The 17,386-nt window shown below is 41.4% G+C and overlaps 1 protein-coding gene across 1 annotated transcript in view; it reads right to left on the reverse strand.

Annotated features, from left to right (window-relative positions):
- LOC100628139 (uncharacterized) overlaps window positions 1–17,386 on the reverse strand; it is a 217,790-nt gene that overhangs the window by 108,341 nt on the left and 92,063 nt on the right. Inside the window, exons 54-64 of the mRNA XM_085003024.1 lie at window positions 17,205–17,298; window positions 14,563–14,633; window positions 14,126–14,219; window positions 11,479–11,549; window positions 11,042–11,135; window positions 8,411–8,481; window positions 7,974–8,067; window positions 5,347–5,417; window positions 4,910–5,003; window positions 2,300–2,370; window positions 1,863–1,956 (exon numbers count right to left, since the gene is read on the reverse strand). Of these exons, the coding sequence (XP_084859150.1) occupies window positions 1,863–1,956; window positions 2,300–2,370; window positions 4,910–5,003; window positions 5,347–5,417; window positions 7,974–8,067; window positions 8,411–8,481; window positions 11,042–11,135; window positions 11,479–11,549; window positions 14,126–14,219; window positions 14,563–14,633; window positions 17,205–17,298 (919 nt within the window). The remainder of the gene's footprint in view (window positions 1–1,862; window positions 1,957–2,299; window positions 2,371–4,909; window positions 5,004–5,346; window positions 5,418–7,973; window positions 8,068–8,410; window positions 8,482–11,041; window positions 11,136–11,478; window positions 11,550–14,125; window positions 14,220–14,562; window positions 14,634–17,204; window positions 17,299–17,386) is intronic.

Here is a 17,386-nt window from a genome sequence, read left to right on the forward strand (position 1 = left end):
GCCAGGTCTGCGACCGATACCGCAGCTCACGGCAACAACGCCGCATCCTTAACCCACCGAGTGAGGCCAGGGATTGAATCTGCAACCTCATGGTTCCTGGTTGGGTTCGCTTCCAATGTGCCACAATGGGAACTCCGCATGTACATTATTGTCTTCTAAGCGACACTCAACTACAACATTAAATATCCACACCGGCGAGTCACTGTGGCACTTCTAGTGATGATGACAGCTAACACTTTTCCTAAGGTGAATTTGAAATAACTTCCATATTTTCAAACAGGAAGTTCCCTGTTCTCACTTAACTCCACTCTCTCTGTTACCTCTCTCGTCCGTCCAGACTCTCTCTCAATCTATACAATATATTTCAGCATTTAGATACACTAGATCAGTAATGTATCGATACTACTAGGATACTACTAGGGATAGAATCAAAAGCCTCTGCTTTATAGGTTTTCTTTATATATTCAAAGATTATATATATATGTCAATATATATGATATGTGAAAATGTATTATGGACGAGCAAACTTTGTAAAAAAATCAAAATATATTACATACAAGACAAAGGTTGGTGTTCATAGTATGTTCCTAATAATGCTGAGTTGTATTTCTCTACAACTATGTGCTTACAAATACTCCTGTGCGAATGCCTCTTGTGGCTCAGTGGGTTCAGAACCGGGCATGGTATCCATGCGGATGCGGGTTGTTCTACCCCTGGCCCTGCTCGGTGGGTTAAGGAGCCCACGTGACCACAAGCCGTGCTCTAGATCACAGATGCAGGTCAGATCTGGCATTGCGGTGGCTCTGGCGTAAGCCTGCAGATGCAGCTCCGATTCGACCCCTAGCCTGGTAATGTCCCTATGCTGGAGGCACGGCCCTAAAAGGAAAAAAATAATAATAAAAGATTGGGGGGGTTTCTGTTTTGTTGTTTTTTTAAGTCCTACTGTGGTACGGACTTTGACCTTATAAAAGAATTCACTCAGGTATTCAAACATGATCATCTACCACTCCCTGAATGCCGCAAATTATTACTAGAGCGCGAGAGAGATCGAGAGAGAAGTGTTCTTAACACAGCTGCTTTCCACCTGGAGAAAGAACTGGTAACCAGAAGTCTAAGGAGAGTGTAAGGCTTCAAAGATATACTTAATGGAACATGAGATGGCGCTAAAAAGAAGATTAAGAGTTTTCATCTCAAATTCTAAGCTCCCAATTGGTGGGTACTGAGAAATATACTGTAGCCTTAGCCTTATTTATCACATAGTGCTGATCTATTCCCTTGGTATTTATGACACTCTTCCTCCAGAGAACTCAACTGAACTTACACAATGTGACCCGAAGAGGCCCTCCTCTAAGCCTACTTCGTTTCTAAATGACACTAACCCTGGATGTTCAGTCCCCAACTTTTCTATTCCTCGCTTTCTTTCTTTCCTTCTTGTCTCTCTCTTTATTTATTTATTTTTTTTAAAGCCACTCCTGTGGCATACGGAAGTTCCCAGGCTAGGGGTTGAATCAGAGCTGCTGCTGAGACCTATACCAGAGCCTTGGCAACACTGGACCCTTAACCCACTGAGCGAGGCCCCATCCTCATGGATACTGGTAGGGTTCATAAGCCGCTGAGCCACAATGGGAGCGCTTCCACAATCTTTCTACTTAAAATCTTCCTACGACAATCATTCATTTTATGAATTCAGTTAATGTCTTCTATAAAGAGGAATTCTGCTATTCGTAGCAAAGAGTGCCACTATCGATGCCGTAACTGCTTTTCATCAGTGAGACTCTTCCTATTTTCTAAAATAGTCTCATATAATATTGGTAACACAATTAAAATTCCTTTTCGGTTATGACAGAACAAACCCGACTTACCGAACTTGGACCCGGCGGGTTTCTCTGAAGCTCTTCAATTGTGCCCGCTTGCATTTTGTTTGTATCCTTTAACTCGGCATTTTCCTTTTCAAGCCTAGAATGTGTATTTCAAAATAATTATCCTCACACATAGATTGTTAAGACCACCACACCAATTGCACACAAACATCCACAGGTTCCATTACAGAAATTCTGAAATTTTTGAAAGGTAGATGTTTTGGCCATTTTGTTGTTTTTCTAGCAGGGTTTTGCGGATAATGAGAGAAATTTAGAAATAATGGGGAAAAGCCATTTCACAACACCCCAAAACTGAAATTTTTACCCGGCTCCCCAATGATGTCTTATTTGTCATCTTTCCTGGTATAATTCTTACACTGTACTGCCTAGGTGCTTCGTACTTAATCCCTACTTATTCTCTGTGCTGCTTTAAATCTTACTTTTGCACTTGATGCTGCATCTTCTCAATACATTTCGCGGCCTCCATATATCGATCTTGTGCTTCTTGCAACTAAAATAAAGGAAACCACGGTTGTTACCTACTGATAATCTAGTACAGATATACCTGCTCTCTTGTCGTGCTCATCTGCATATTGTTTATGGCTAGTTTTCGTGCCACTAGCATAGACAGGAGATGTTATAACGGAGACCTTAGAGCCCACAAACTTGAAATATTTCCTATCTGGTCCTTTGCAAGTTATCAACCTCTCCTCTCGCATTAAACGTAATATTATTAATGCATTAAATTCCATTTCATCAAATAAATATACACATTTATACGTTGGCAGATGGGGGAAAGAGAGAATTTCCTTACAGGAAACATTCATGTGTAAGCACACACCCACCCACACACACACACAGACACATAAATACACACGTGTACACATACACACATGGGTACACACATACATGTGCACACACATGTACATGTGCAGACATATGTACGGAGACAACACACGTGTGCACACATATAGGAATATGTAAATATATATATACTCATGAACATATATATACACACACACACACGCACATATACGTGTACACATACACACACATACGTCTGTGTGTGTGTGTGTATTTTTTTGTTGTTTAGGGCCACACTTGTGGCATGTGGTGGTTCCCAGCCTAGGGGTCTCATTAGAGCTATAGCTGCTGCCTATGCCACAGCCACAGCAGTGCAGGATCCAAGCCAGGTCTGCGACCGATACCGCAGCTCACGGCAACAACGCCGCATCCTTAACCCACCGAGTGAGGCCAGGGATTGAATCTGCAACCTCATGGTTCCTGGTTGGGTTCGCTTCCAATGTGCCACAATGGGAACTCCGCATGTACATTATTGTCTTCTAAGCGACACTCAACTACAACATTAAATATCCACACCGGCGAGTCACTGTGGCACTTCTAGTGATGATGACAGCTAACACTTTTCCTAAGGTGAATTTGAAATAACTTCCATATTTTCAAACAGGAAGTTCCCTGTTCTCACTTAACTCCACTCTCTCTGTTACCTCTCTCGTCCGTCCAGACTCTCTCTCAATCTATACAATATATTTCAGCATTTAGATACACTAGATCAGTAATGTATCGATACTACTAGGATACTACTAGGGATAGAATCAAAAGCCTCTGCTTTATAGGTTTTCTTTATATATTCAAAGATTATATATATATGTCAATATATATGATATGTGAAAATGTATTATGGACGAGCAAACTTTGTAAAAAAATCAAAATATATTACATACAAGACAAAGGTTGGTGTTCATAGTATGTTCCTAATAATGCTGAGTTGTATTTCTCTACAACTATGTGCTTACAAATACTCCTGTGCGAATGCCTCTTGTGGCTCAGTGGGTTCAGAACCGGGCATGGTATCCATGCGGATGCGGGTTGTTCTACCCCTGGCCCTGCTCGGTGGGTTAAGGAGCCCACGTGACCACAAGCCGTGCTCTAGATCACAGATGCAGGTCAGATCTGGCATTGCGGTGGCTCTGGCGTAAGCCTGCAGATGCAGCTCCGATTCGACCCCTAGCCTGGTAATGTCCCTATGCTGGAGGCACGGCCCTAAAAGGAAAAAAATAATAATAAAAGATTGGGGGGGTTTCTGTTTTGTTGTTTTTTTAAGTCCTACTGTGGTACGGACTTTGACCTTATAAAAGAATTCACTCAGGTATTCAAACATGATCATCTACCACTCCCTGAATGCCGCAAATTATTACTAGAGCGCGAGAGAGATCGAGAGAGAAGTGTTCTTAACACAGCTGCTTTCCACCTGGAGAAAGAACTGGTAACCAGAAGTCTAAGGAGAGTGTAAGGCTTCAAAGATATACTTAATGGAACATGAGATGGCGCTAAAAAGAAGATTAAGAGTTTTCATCTCAAATTCTAAGCTCCCAATTGGTGGGTACTGAGAAATATACTGTAGCCTTAGCCTTATTTATCACATAGTGCTGATCTATTCCCTTGGTATTTATGACACTCTTCCTCCAGAGAACTCAACTGAACTTACACAATGTGACCCGAAGAGGCCCTCCTCTAAGCCTACTTCGTTTCTAAATGACACTAACCCTGGATGTTCAGTCCCCAACTTTTCTATTCCTCGCTTTCTTTCTTTCCTTCTTGTCTCTCTCTTTATTTATTTATTTTTTTTAAAGCCACTCCTGTGGCATACGGAAGTTCCCAGGCTAGGGGTTGAATCAGAGCTGCTGCTGAGACCTATACCAGGGCCTTGGCAACACTGGACCCTTAACCCACTGAGCGAGGCCCCATCCTCATGGATACTGGTAGGGTTCATAAGCCGCTGAGCCACAATGGGAGCGCTTCCACAATCTTTCTACTTAAAATCTTCCTACGACAATCATTCATTTTATGAATTCAGTTAATGTCTTCTATAAAGAGGAATTCTGCTATTCGTAGCAAAGAGTGCCACTATCGATGCCGTAACTGCTTTTCATCAGTGAGACTCTTCCTATTTTCTAAAATAGTCTCATATAATATTGGTAACACAATTAAAATTCCTTTTCGGTTATGACAGAAAAAACCCGACTTACCGAACTTGGACCCGGCGGGTTTCTCTGAAGCTCTTCAATTGTGCCCGCTTGCATTTTGTTTGTATCTTTTAACTCGGCATTTTCCTTTTCAAGCCTAGAATGTGTATTTCAAAATAATTATCCTCACACATAGATTGTTAAGACCACCACACCAATTGCACACAAACATCCACAGGTTCCATTACAGAAATTCTGAAATTTTTGAAAGGTAGATGTTTTGGCCATTTTGTTGTTTTTCTAGCAGGGTTTTGCGGATAATGAGAGAAATTTAGAAATAATGGGGAAAAGCCATTTCACAACACCCCAAAACTGAAATTTTTACCCGGCTCCCCAATGATGTCTTATTTGTCATCTTTCCTGGTATAATTCTTACACTGTACTGCCTAGGTGCTTCGTACTTAATCCCTACTTATTCTCTGTGCTGCTTTAAATCTTACTTTTGCACTTGATGCTGCATCTTCTCAATACATTTCGCGGCCTCCATATATCGATCTTGTGCTTCTTGCAACTAAAATAAAGGAAACCACGGTTGTTACCTACTGATAATCTAGTACAGATATACCTGCTCTCTTGTCGTGCTCATCTGCATATTGTTTATGGCTAGTTTTCGTGCCACTAGCATAGACAGGAGATGTTATAACGGAGACCTTAGAGCCCACAAACTTGAAATATTTCCTATCTGGTCCTTTGCAAGTTATCAACCTCTCCTCTCGCATTAAACGTAATATTATTAATGCATTAAATTCCATTTCATCAAATAAATATACACATTTATACGTTGGCAGATGGGGGAAAGAGAGAATTTCCTTACAGGAAACATTCATGTGTAAGCACACACCCACCCACACACACACACAGACACATAAATACACACGTGTACACATACACACATGGGTACACACATACATGTGCACACACATGTACATGTGCAGACATATGTACGGAGACAACACACGTGTGCACACATATAGGAATATGTAAATATATATATACTCATGAACATATATATACACACACACACACGCACATATACGTGTACACATACACACACATACGTCTGTGTGTGTGTGTGTATTTTTTTGTTGTTTAGGGCCACACTTGTGGCATGTGGTGGTTCCCAGCCTAGGGGTCTCATTAGAGCTATAGCTGCTGCCTATGCCACAGCCACAGCAGTGCAGGATCCAAGCCAGGTCTGCGACCGATACCGCAGCTCACGGCAACAACGCCGCATCCTTAACCCACCGAGTGAGGCCAGGGATTGAATCTGCAACCTCATGGTTCCTGGTTGGGTTCGCTTCCAATGTGCCACAATGGGAACTCCGCATGTACATTATTGTCTTCTAAGCGACACTCAACTACAACATTAAATATCCACACCGGCGAGTCACTGTGGCACTTCTAGTGATGATGACAGCTAACACTTTTCCTAAGGTGAATTTGAAATAACTTCCATATTTTCAAACAGGAAGTTCCCTGTTCTCACTTAACTCCACTCTCTCTGTTACGTCTCTCGTCCGTCCGGACTCTCTCTCAATCTATACAATATATTTCAGCATTTAGATACACTAGATCAGTAATGTATCGATACTACTAGGATACTACTAGGGATAGAATCAAAAGCCTCTGCTTTATAGGTTTTCTTTATATATTCAAAGATTATATATATATATATATATATATATATATATATATATATGAGATATGTGAAAATGTATTATGGACGAGCAAACTTTGTAAAAAAATCAAAATATATTACATACAAGACAAAGGTTGGTGTTCATAGTATGTTCCTAATAATGCTGAGTTGTATTTCTCTACAACTATGTGCTTACAAATACTCCTGTGCGAATGCCTCTTGTGGCTCAGTGGGTTCAGAACCGGGCATGGTATCCATGCGGATGCGGGTTGTTCTACCCCTGGCCCTGCTCGGTGGGTTAAGGAGCCCACGTGACCACAAGCCGTGCTCTAGATCACAGATGCAGGTCAGATCTGGCATTGCGGTGGCTCTGGCGTAAGCCTGCAGATGCAGCTCCGATTCGACCCCTAGCCTGGTAATGTCCCTATGCTGGAGGCACGGCCCTAAAAGGAAAAAAATAATAATAAAAGATTGGGGGGGTTTCTGTTTTGTTGTTTTTTTAAGTCCTACTGTGGTACGGACTTTGACCTTATAAAAGAATTCACTCAGGTATTCAAACATGATCATCTACCACTCCCTGAATGCCGCAAATTATTACTAGAGCGCGAGAGAGATCGAGAGAGAAGTGTTCTTAACACAGCTGCTTTCCACCTGGAGAAAGAACTGGTAACCAGAAGTCTAAGGAGAGTGTAAGGCTTCAAAGATATACTTAATGGAACATGAGATGGCGCTAAAAAGAAGATTAAGAGTTTTCATCTCAAATTCTAAGCTCCCAATTGGTGGGTACTGAGAAATATACTGTAGCCTTAGCCTTATTTATCACATAGTGCTGATCTATTCCCTTGGTATTTATGACACTCTTCCTCCAGAGAACTCAACTGAACTTACACAATGTGACCCGAAGAGGCCCTCCTCTACGCCTACTTCGTTTCTAAATGACACTAACCCTGGATGTTCAGTCCCCAACTTTTCTATTCCTCGCTTTCTTTCTTTCCTTCTTGTCTCTCTCTTTATTATTATTTTTTTTTAAAGCCACTCCTGTGGCATACGGAAGTTCCCAGGCTAGGGGTTGAATCAGAGCTGCTGCTGAGACCTATACCAGAGCCTTGGCAACACTGGACCCTTAACCCACTGAGCGAGGCCCCATCCTCATGGATACTGGTAGGGTTCATAAGCCGCTGAGCCACAATGGGAGCGCTTCCACAATCTTTCTACTTAAAATCTTCCTACGACAATCATTCATTTTATGAATTCAGTTAATGTCTTCTATAAAGAGGAATTCTGCTATTCGTAGCAAAGAGTGCCACTATCGATGCCGTAACTGCTTTTCATCAGTGAGACTCTTCCTATTTTCTAAAATAGTCTCATATAATATTGGTAACACAATTAAAATTCCTTTTCGGTTATGACAGAAAAAACCCGACTTACCGAACTTGGACCCGGCGGGTTTCTCTGAAGCTCTTCAATTGTGCCCGCTTGCATTTTGTTTGTATCCTTTAACTCGGCATTTTCCTTTTCAAGCCTAGAATGTGTATTTCAAAATAATTATCCTCACACATAGATTGTTAAGACCACCACACCAATTGCACACAAACATCCACAGGTTCCATTACAGAAATTCTGAAATTTTTGAAAGGTAGATGTTTTGGCCATTTTGTTGTTTTTCTAGCAGGGTTTTGCGGATAATGAGAGAAATTTAGAAATAATGGGGAAAAGCCATTTCACAACACCCCAAAACTGAAATTTTTACCCGGCTCCCCAATGATGTCTTATTTGTCATCTTTCCTGGTATAATTCTTACACTGTACTGCCTAGGTGCTTCGTACTTAATCCCTACTTATTCTCTGTGCTGCTTTAAATCTTACTTTTGCACTTGATGCTGCATCTTCTCAATACATTTCGCGGCCTCCATATATCGATCTTGTGCTTCTTGCAACTAAAATAAAGGAAACCACGGTTGTTACCTACTGATAATCTAGTACAGATATACCTGCTCTCTTGTCGTGCTCATCTGCATATTGTTTATGGCTAGTTTTCGTGCCACTAGCATAGACAGGAGATGTTATAACGGAGACCTTAGAGCCCACAAACTTGAAATATTTCCTATCTGGTCCTTTGCAAGTTATCAACCTCTCCTCTCGCATTAAACGTAATATTATTAATGCATTAAATTCCATTTCATCAAATAAATATACACATTTATACGTTGGCAGATGGGGGAAAGAGAGAATTTCCTTACAGGAAACATTCATGTGTAAGCACACACCCACCCACACACACACACAGACACATAAATACACACGTGTACACATACACACATGGGTACACACATACATGTGCACACACATGTACATGTGCAGACATATGTACGGAGACAACACACGTGTGCACACATATAGGAATATGTAAATATATATATACTCATGAACATATATATACACACACACACACGCACATATACGTGTACACATACACACACATACGTCTGTGTGTGTGTGTGTATTTTTTTGTTGTTTAGGGCCACACTTGTGGCATGTGGTGGTTCCCAGCCTAGGGGTCTCATTAGAGCTATAGCTGCTGCCTATGCCACAGCCACAGCAGTGCAGGATCCAAGCCAGGTCTGCGACCGATACCGCAGCTCACGGCAACAACGCCGCATCCTTAACCCACCGAGTGAGGCCAGGGATTGAATCTGCAACCTCATGGTTCCTGGTTGGGTTCGCTTCCAATGTGCCACAATGGGAACTCCGCATGTACATTATTGTCTTCTAAGCGACACTCAACTACAACATTAAATATCCACACCGGCGAGTCACTGTGGCACTTCTAGTGATGATGACAGCTAACACTTTTCCTAAGGTGAATTTGAAATAACTTCCATATTTTCAAACAGGAAGTTCCCTGTTCTCACTTAACTCCACTCTCTCTGTTACGTCTCTCGTCCGTCCGGACTCTCTCTCAATCTATACAATATATTTCAGCATTTAGATACACTAGATCAGTAATGTATCGATACTACTAGGATACTACTAGGGATAGAATCAAAAGCCTCTGCTTTATAGGTTTTCTTTATATATTCAAAGATTATATATATATATATATATATATATATATATATATATATATATGAGATATGTGAAAATGTATTATGGACGAGCAAACTTTGTAAAAAAATCAAAATATATTACATACAAGACAAAGGTTGGTGTTCATAGTATGTTCCTAATAATGCTGAGTTGTATTTCTCTACAACTATGTGCTTACAAATACTCCTGTGCGAATGCCTCTTGTGGCTCAGTGGGTTCAGAACCGGGCATGGTATCCATGCGGATGCGGGTTGTTCTACCCCTGGCCCTGCTCGGTGGGTTAAGGAGCCCACGTGACCACAAGCCGTGCTCTAGATCACAGATGCAGGTCAGATCTGGCATTGCGGTGGCTCTGGCGTAAGCCTGCAGATGCAGCTCCGATTCGACCCCTAGCCTGGTAATGTCCCTATGCTGGAGGCACGGCCCTAAAAGGAAAAAAATAATAATAAAAGATTGGGGGGGTTTCTGTTTTGTTGTTTTTTTAAGTCCTACTGTGGTACGGACTTTGACCTTATAAAAGAATTCACTCAGGTATTCAAACATGATCATCTACCACTCCCTGAATGCCGCAAATTATTACTAGAGCGCGAGAGAGATCGAGAGAGAAGTGTTCTTAACACAGCTGCTTTCCACCTGGAGAAAGAACTGGTAACCAGAAGTCTAAGGAGAGTGTAAGGCTTCAAAGATATACTTAATGGAACATGAGATGGCGCTAAAAAGAAGATTAAGAGTTTTCATCTCAAATTCTAAGCTCCCAATTGGTGGGTACTGAGAAATATACTGTAGCCTTAGCCTTATTTATCACATAGTGCTGATCTATTCCCTTGGTATTTATGACACTCTTCCTCCAGAGAACTCAACTGAACTTACACAATGTGACCCGAAGAGGCCCTCCTCTACGCCTACTTCGTTTCTAAATGACACTAACCCTGGATGTTCAGTCCCCAACTTTTCTATTCCTCGCTTTCTTTCTTTCCTTCTTGTCTCTCTCTTTATTATTATTTTTTTTTAAAGCCACTCCTGTGGCATACGGAAGTTCCCAGGCTAGGGGTTGAATCAGAGCTGCTGCTGAGACCTATACCAGAGCCTTGGCAACACTGGACCCTTAACCCACTGAGCGAGGCCCCATCCTCATGGATACTGGTAGGGTTCATAAGCCGCTGAGCCACAATGGGAGCGCTTCCACAATCTTTCTACTTAAAATCTTCCTACGACAATCATTCATTTTATGAATTCAGTTAATGTCTTCTATAAAGAGGAATTCTGCTATTCGTAGCAAAGAGTGCCACTATCGATGCCGTAACTGCTTTTCATCAGTGAGACTCTTCCTATTTTCTAAAATAGTCTCATATAATATTGGTAACACAATTAAAATTCCTTTTCGGTTATGACAGAACAAACCCGACTTACCGAACTTGGACCCGGCGGGTTTCTCTGAAGCTCTTCAATTGTGCCCGCTTGCATTTTGTTTGTATCCTTTAACTCGGCATTTTCCTTTTCAAGCCTAGAATGTGTATTTCAAAATAATTATCCTCACACATAGATTGTTAAGACCACCACACCAATTGCACACAAACATCCACAGGTTCCATTACAGAAATTCTGAAATTTTTGAAAGGTAGATGTTTTGGCCATTTTGTTGTTTTTCTAGCAGGGTTTTGCGGATAATGAGAGAAATTTAGAAATAATGGGGAAAAGCCATTTCACAACACCCCAAAACTGAAATTTTTACCCGGCTCCCCAATGATGTCTTATTTGTCATCTTTCCTGGTATAATTCTTACACTGTACTGCCTAGGTGCTTCGTACTTAATCCCTACTTATTCTCTGTGCTGCTTTAAATCTTACTTTTGCACTTGATGCTGCATCTTCTCAATACATTTCGCGGCCTCCATATATCGATCTTGTGCTTCTTGCAACTAAAATAAAGGAAACCACGGTTGTTACCTACTGATAATCTAGTACAGATATACCTGCTCTCTTGTCATGCTCATCTGCATATTGTTTATGGCTAGTTTTCGTGCCACTAGCATAGACAGGAGTTGTTATAACGGAGACCTTAGAGCCCACAAACTTGAAATATTTCCTATCTGGTCCTTTGCAAGTTATCAACCTCTCCTCTCGCATTAAACGTAATATTATTAATGCATTAAATTCCATTTCATCAAATAAATATACACATTTATACGTTGGCAGATGGGGGAAAGAGAGAATTTCCTTACAGGAAACATTCATGTGTAAGCACACACCCACCCACACACACACACAAACACACGCACACACACACACAAATACACACGTGTACACATACACACATGGGTACACACATACATGTGCACACACATGTACATGTGCAGACATATGTACGGAGACAACACACGTGTGCACACATATAGGAATATGTAAATATATATATACTCATGAACATATATATACACACACACACACGCACATATACGTGTACACATACACACACATACGTCTGTGTGTGTGTGTGTATTTTTTTGTTGTTTAGGGCCACACTTGTGGCATGTGGTGGTTCCCAGCCTAGGGGTCTCATTAGAGCTATAGCTGCTGCCTATGCCACAGCCACAGCAGTGCAGGATCCAAGCCAGGTCTGCGACCGATACCGCAGCTCACGGCAACAACGCCGCATCCTTAACCCACCGAGTGAGGCCAGGGATTGAATCTGCAACCTCATGGTTCCTGGTTGGGTTCGCTTCCAATGTGCCACAATGGGAACTCCGCATGTACATTATTGTCTTCTAAGCGACACTCAACTACAACATTAAATATCCACACCGGCGAGTCACTGTGGCACTTCTAGTGATGATGACAGCTAACACTTTTCCTAAGGTGAATTTGAAATAACTTCCATATTTTCAAACAGGAAGTTCCCTGTTCTCACTTAACTCCACTCTCTCTGTTACGTCTCTCGTCCGTCCGGACTCTCTCTCAATCTATACAATATATTTCAGCATTTAGATACACTAGATCAGTAATGTATCGATACTACTAGGATACTACTAGGGATAGAATCAAAAGCCTCTGCTTTATAGGTTTTCTTTATATATTCAAAGATTATATATATATATATATATATATATATATATATATATATATATATGAGATATGTGAAAATGTATTATGGACGAGCAAACTTTGTAAAAAAATCAAAATATATTACATACAAGACAAAGGTTGGTGTTCATAGTATGTTCCTAATAATGCTGAGTTGTATTTCTCTACAACTATGTGCTTACAAATACTCCTGTGCGAATGCCTCTTGTGGCTCAGTGGGTTCAGAACCGGGCATGGTATCCATGCGGATGCGGGTTGTTCTACCCCTGGCCCTGCTCGGTGGGTTAAGGAGCCCACGTGACCACAAGCCGTGCTCTAGATCACAGATGCAGGTCAGATCTGGCATTGCGGTGGCTCTGGCGTAAGCCTGCAGATGCAGCTCCGATTCGACCCCTAGCCTGGTAATGTCCCTATGCTGGAGGCACGGCCCTAAAAGGAAAAAAATAATAATAAAAGATTGGGGGGGTTTCTGTTTTGTTGTTTTTTTAAGTCCTACTGTGGTACGGACTTTGACCTTATAAAAGAATTCACTCAGGTATTCAAACATGATCATCTACCACTCCCTGAATGCCGCAAATTATTACTAGAGCGCGAGAGAGATCGAGAGAGAAGTGTTCTTAACACAGCTGCTTTCCACCTGGAGAAAGAACTGGTAACCAGAAGTCTAAGGAGAGTGTAAGGCTTCAAAGATATACTTAATGGAACATGAGATGGCGCTAAAAAGAAGATTAAGAGTTTTCATCTCAAATTCTAAGCTCCCAATTGGTGGGTACTGAGAAATATACTGTAGCCTTAGCCTTATTTATCACATAGTGCTGATCTATTCCCTTGGTATTTATGACACTCTTCCTCCAGAGAACTCAACTGAACTTACACAATGTGACCCGAAGAGGCCCTCCTCTACGCCTACTTCGTTTCTAAATGACACTAACCCTGGATGTTCAGTCCCCAACTTTTCTATTCCTCGCTTTCTTTCTTTCCTTCTTGTCTCTCTCTTTATTATTATTTTTTTTTAAAGCCACTCCTGTGGCATACGGAAGTTCCCAGGCTAGGGGTTGAATCAGAGCTGCTGCTGAGACCTATACCAGAGCCTTGGCAACACTGGACCCTTAACCCACTGAGCGAGGCCCCATCCTCATGGATACTGGTAGGGTTCATAAGCCGCTGAGCCACAATGGGAGCGCTTCCACAATCTTTCTACTTAAAATCTTCCTACGACAATCATTCATTTTATGAATTCAGTTAATGTCTTCTATAAAGAGGAATTCTGCTATTCGTAGCAAAGAGTGCCACTATCGATGCCGTAACTGCTTTTCATCAGTGAGACTCTTCCTATTTTCTAAAATAGTCTCATATAATATTGGTAACACAATTAAAATTCCTTTTCGGTTATGACAGAAAAAACCCGACTTACCGAACTTGGACCCGGCGGGTTTCTCTGAAGCTCTTCAATTGTGCCCGCTTGCATTTTGTTTGTATCCTTTAACTCGGCATTTTCCTTTTCAAGCCTAGAATGTGTATTTCAAAATAATTATCCTCACACATAGATTGTTAAGACCACCACACCAATTGCACACAAACATCCACAGGTTCCATTACAGAAATTCTGAAATTTTTGAAAGGTAGATGTTTTGGCCATTTTGTTGTTTTTCTAGCAGGGTTTTGCGGATAATGAGAGAAATTTAGAAATAATGGGGAAAAGCCATTTCACAACACCCCAAAACTGAAATTTTTACCCGGCTCCCCAATGATGTCTTATTTGTCATCTTTCCTGGTATAATTCTTACACTGTACTGCCTAGGTGCTTCGTACTTAATCCCTACTTATTCTCTGTGCTGCTTTAAATCTTACTTTTGCACTTGATGCTGCATCTTCTCAATACATTTCGCGGCCTCCATATATCGATCTTGTGCTTCTTGCAACTAAAATAAAGGAAACCACGGTTGTTACCTACTGATAATCTAGTACAGATATACCTGCTCTCTTGTCATGCTCATCTGCATATTGTTTATGGCTAGTTTTCGTGCCACTAGCATAGACAGGAGTTGTTATAACGGAGACCTTAGAGCCCACAAACTTGAAATATTTCCTATCTGGTCCTTTGCAAGTTATCAACCTCTCCTCTCGCATTAAACGTAATATTATTAATGCATTAAATTCCATTTCATCAAATAAATATACACATTTATACGTTGGCAGATGGGGGAAAGAGAGAATTTCCTTACAGGAAACATTCATGTGTAAGCACACACCCACCCACACACACACACAAACACACGCACACACACACACAAATACACACGTGTACACATACACACATGGGTACACACATACATGTGCACACACATGTACATGTGCAGACATATGTACGGAGACAACACACGTGTGCACACATATAGGAATATGTAAATATATATATACTCATGAACATATATATACACACACACACACGCACATATACGTGTACACATACACACACATACGTCTGTGTGTGTGTGTGTATTTTTTTGTTGTTTAGGGCCACACTTGTGGCATGTGGTGGTTCCCAGCCTAGGGGTCTCATTAGAGCTATAGCTGCTGCCTATGCCACAGCCACAGCAGTGCAGGATCCAAGCCAGGTCTGCGACCGATACCGCAGCTCACGGCAACAACGCCGCATCCTTAACCCACCGAGTGAGGCCAGGGATTGAATCTGCAACCTCATGGTTCCTGGTTGGGTTCGCTTCCAATGTGCCACAATGGGAACTCCGCATGTACATTATTGTCTTCTAAGCGACACTCAACTACAACATTAAATATCCACACCGGCGAGTCACTGTGGCACTTCTAGTGATGATGACAGCTAACACTTTTCCTAAGGTGAATTTGAAATAACTTCCATATTTTCAAACAGGAAGTTCCCTGTTCTCACTTAACTCCACTCTCTCTGTTACGTCTCTCGTCCGTCCGGACTCTCTCTCAATCTATACAATATGTTTCAGCATTTAGATACACTAGATCAGTAATGTATCAATACTACTAGGATACTACTAGGGATAGAATCAAAAGCCTCTGCTTTATAGGTTTTCTTTATATATTCAAAGATTATATATATATATATATATATATATATATATATATATATGAGATATGTGAAAATGTATTATGGACGAGCAAACTTTGTAAAAAAATCAAAATATATTACATACAAGACAAAGGTTGGTGTTCATAGTATGTTCCTAATAATGCTGAGTTGTATTTCTCTACAACTATGTGCTTACAAATACTCCTGTGCGAATGCCTCTTGTGGCTCAGTGGGTTCAGAACCGGGCATGGTATCCATGCGGATGCGGGTTGTTCTACCCCTGGCCCTGCTCGGTGGGTTAAGGAGCCCACGTGACCACAAGCCGTGCTCTAGATCACAGATGCAGGTCAGATCTGGCATTGCGGTGGCTCTGGCGTAAGCCTGCAGATGCAGCTCCGATTCGACCCCTAGCCTGGTAATGTCCCTATGCTGGAGGCACGGCCCTAAAAGGAAAAAAATAATAATAAAAGATTGGGGGGGTTTCTGTTTTGTTGTTTTTTTAAGTCCTACTGTGGTACGGACTTTGACCTTATAAAAGAATTCACTCAGGTATTCAAACATGATCATCTACCACTCCCTGAATGCCGCAAATTATTACTAGAGCGCGAGAGAGATCGAGAGAGAAGTGTTCTTAACACAGCTGCTTTCCACCTGGAGAAAGAACTGGTAACCAGAAGTCTAAGGAGAGTGTAAGGCTTCAAAGATATACTTAATGGAACATGAGATGGCGCTAAAAAGAAGATTAAGAGTTTTCATCTCAAATTCTAAGCTCCCAATTGGTGGGTACTGAGAAATATACTGTAGCCTTAGCCTTATTTATCACATAGTGCTGATCTATTCCCTTGGTATTTATGACACTCTTCCTCCAGAGAACTCAACTGAACTTACACAATGTGACCCGAAGAGGCCCTCCTCTAAGCCTACTTCGTTTCTAAATGACACTAACCCTGGATGTTCAGTCCCCAACTTTTCTATTCCTCGCTTTCTTTCTTTCCTTCTTGTCTCTCTCTTTATTTATTTATTTTTTTTAAAGCCACTCCTGTGGCATACGGAAGTTCCCAGGCTAGGGGTTGAATCAGAGCTGCTGCTGAGACCTATACCAGGGCCTTGGCAACACTGGACCCTTAACCCACTGAGCGAGGCCCCATCCTCATGGATACTGGTAGGGTTCATAAGCCGCTGAGCCACAATGGGAGCGCTTCCACAATCTTTCTACTTAAAATCTTCCTACGACAATCATTCATTTTATGAATTCAGTTAATGTCTTCTATAAAGAGGAATTCTGCTATTCGTAGCAAAGAGTGCCACTATCGATGCCGTAACTGCTTTTCATCAGTGAGACTCTTCCTATTTTCTAAAATAGTCTCATATAATATTGGTAACACAATTAAAATTCCTTTTCGGTTATGACAGAACAAACCCGACTTACCGAACTTGGACCCGGCGGGTTTCTCTGAAGCTCTTCAATTGTGCCCGCTTGCATTTTGTTTGTATCTTTTAACTCGGCATTTTCCTTTTCAAGCCTAGAATGTGTATTTCAAAATAATTATCCTCACACATAGATTGTTAAGACCACCACACCAATTGCACACAAACATCCACAGGTTCCAT

Source organism: Sus scrofa, chromosome 17 (genome assembly GCF_054392235.1).
Source record: "Sus scrofa isolate SSC_HxYL_T2T_F1_AM1 chromosome 17, Sscrofa_HxYL_maternal_Yorkshire_Landrace_v2.0, whole genome shotgun sequence".
Taxonomy (NCBI): domain Eukaryota; kingdom Metazoa; phylum Chordata; class Mammalia; order Artiodactyla; family Suidae; genus Sus; species Sus scrofa.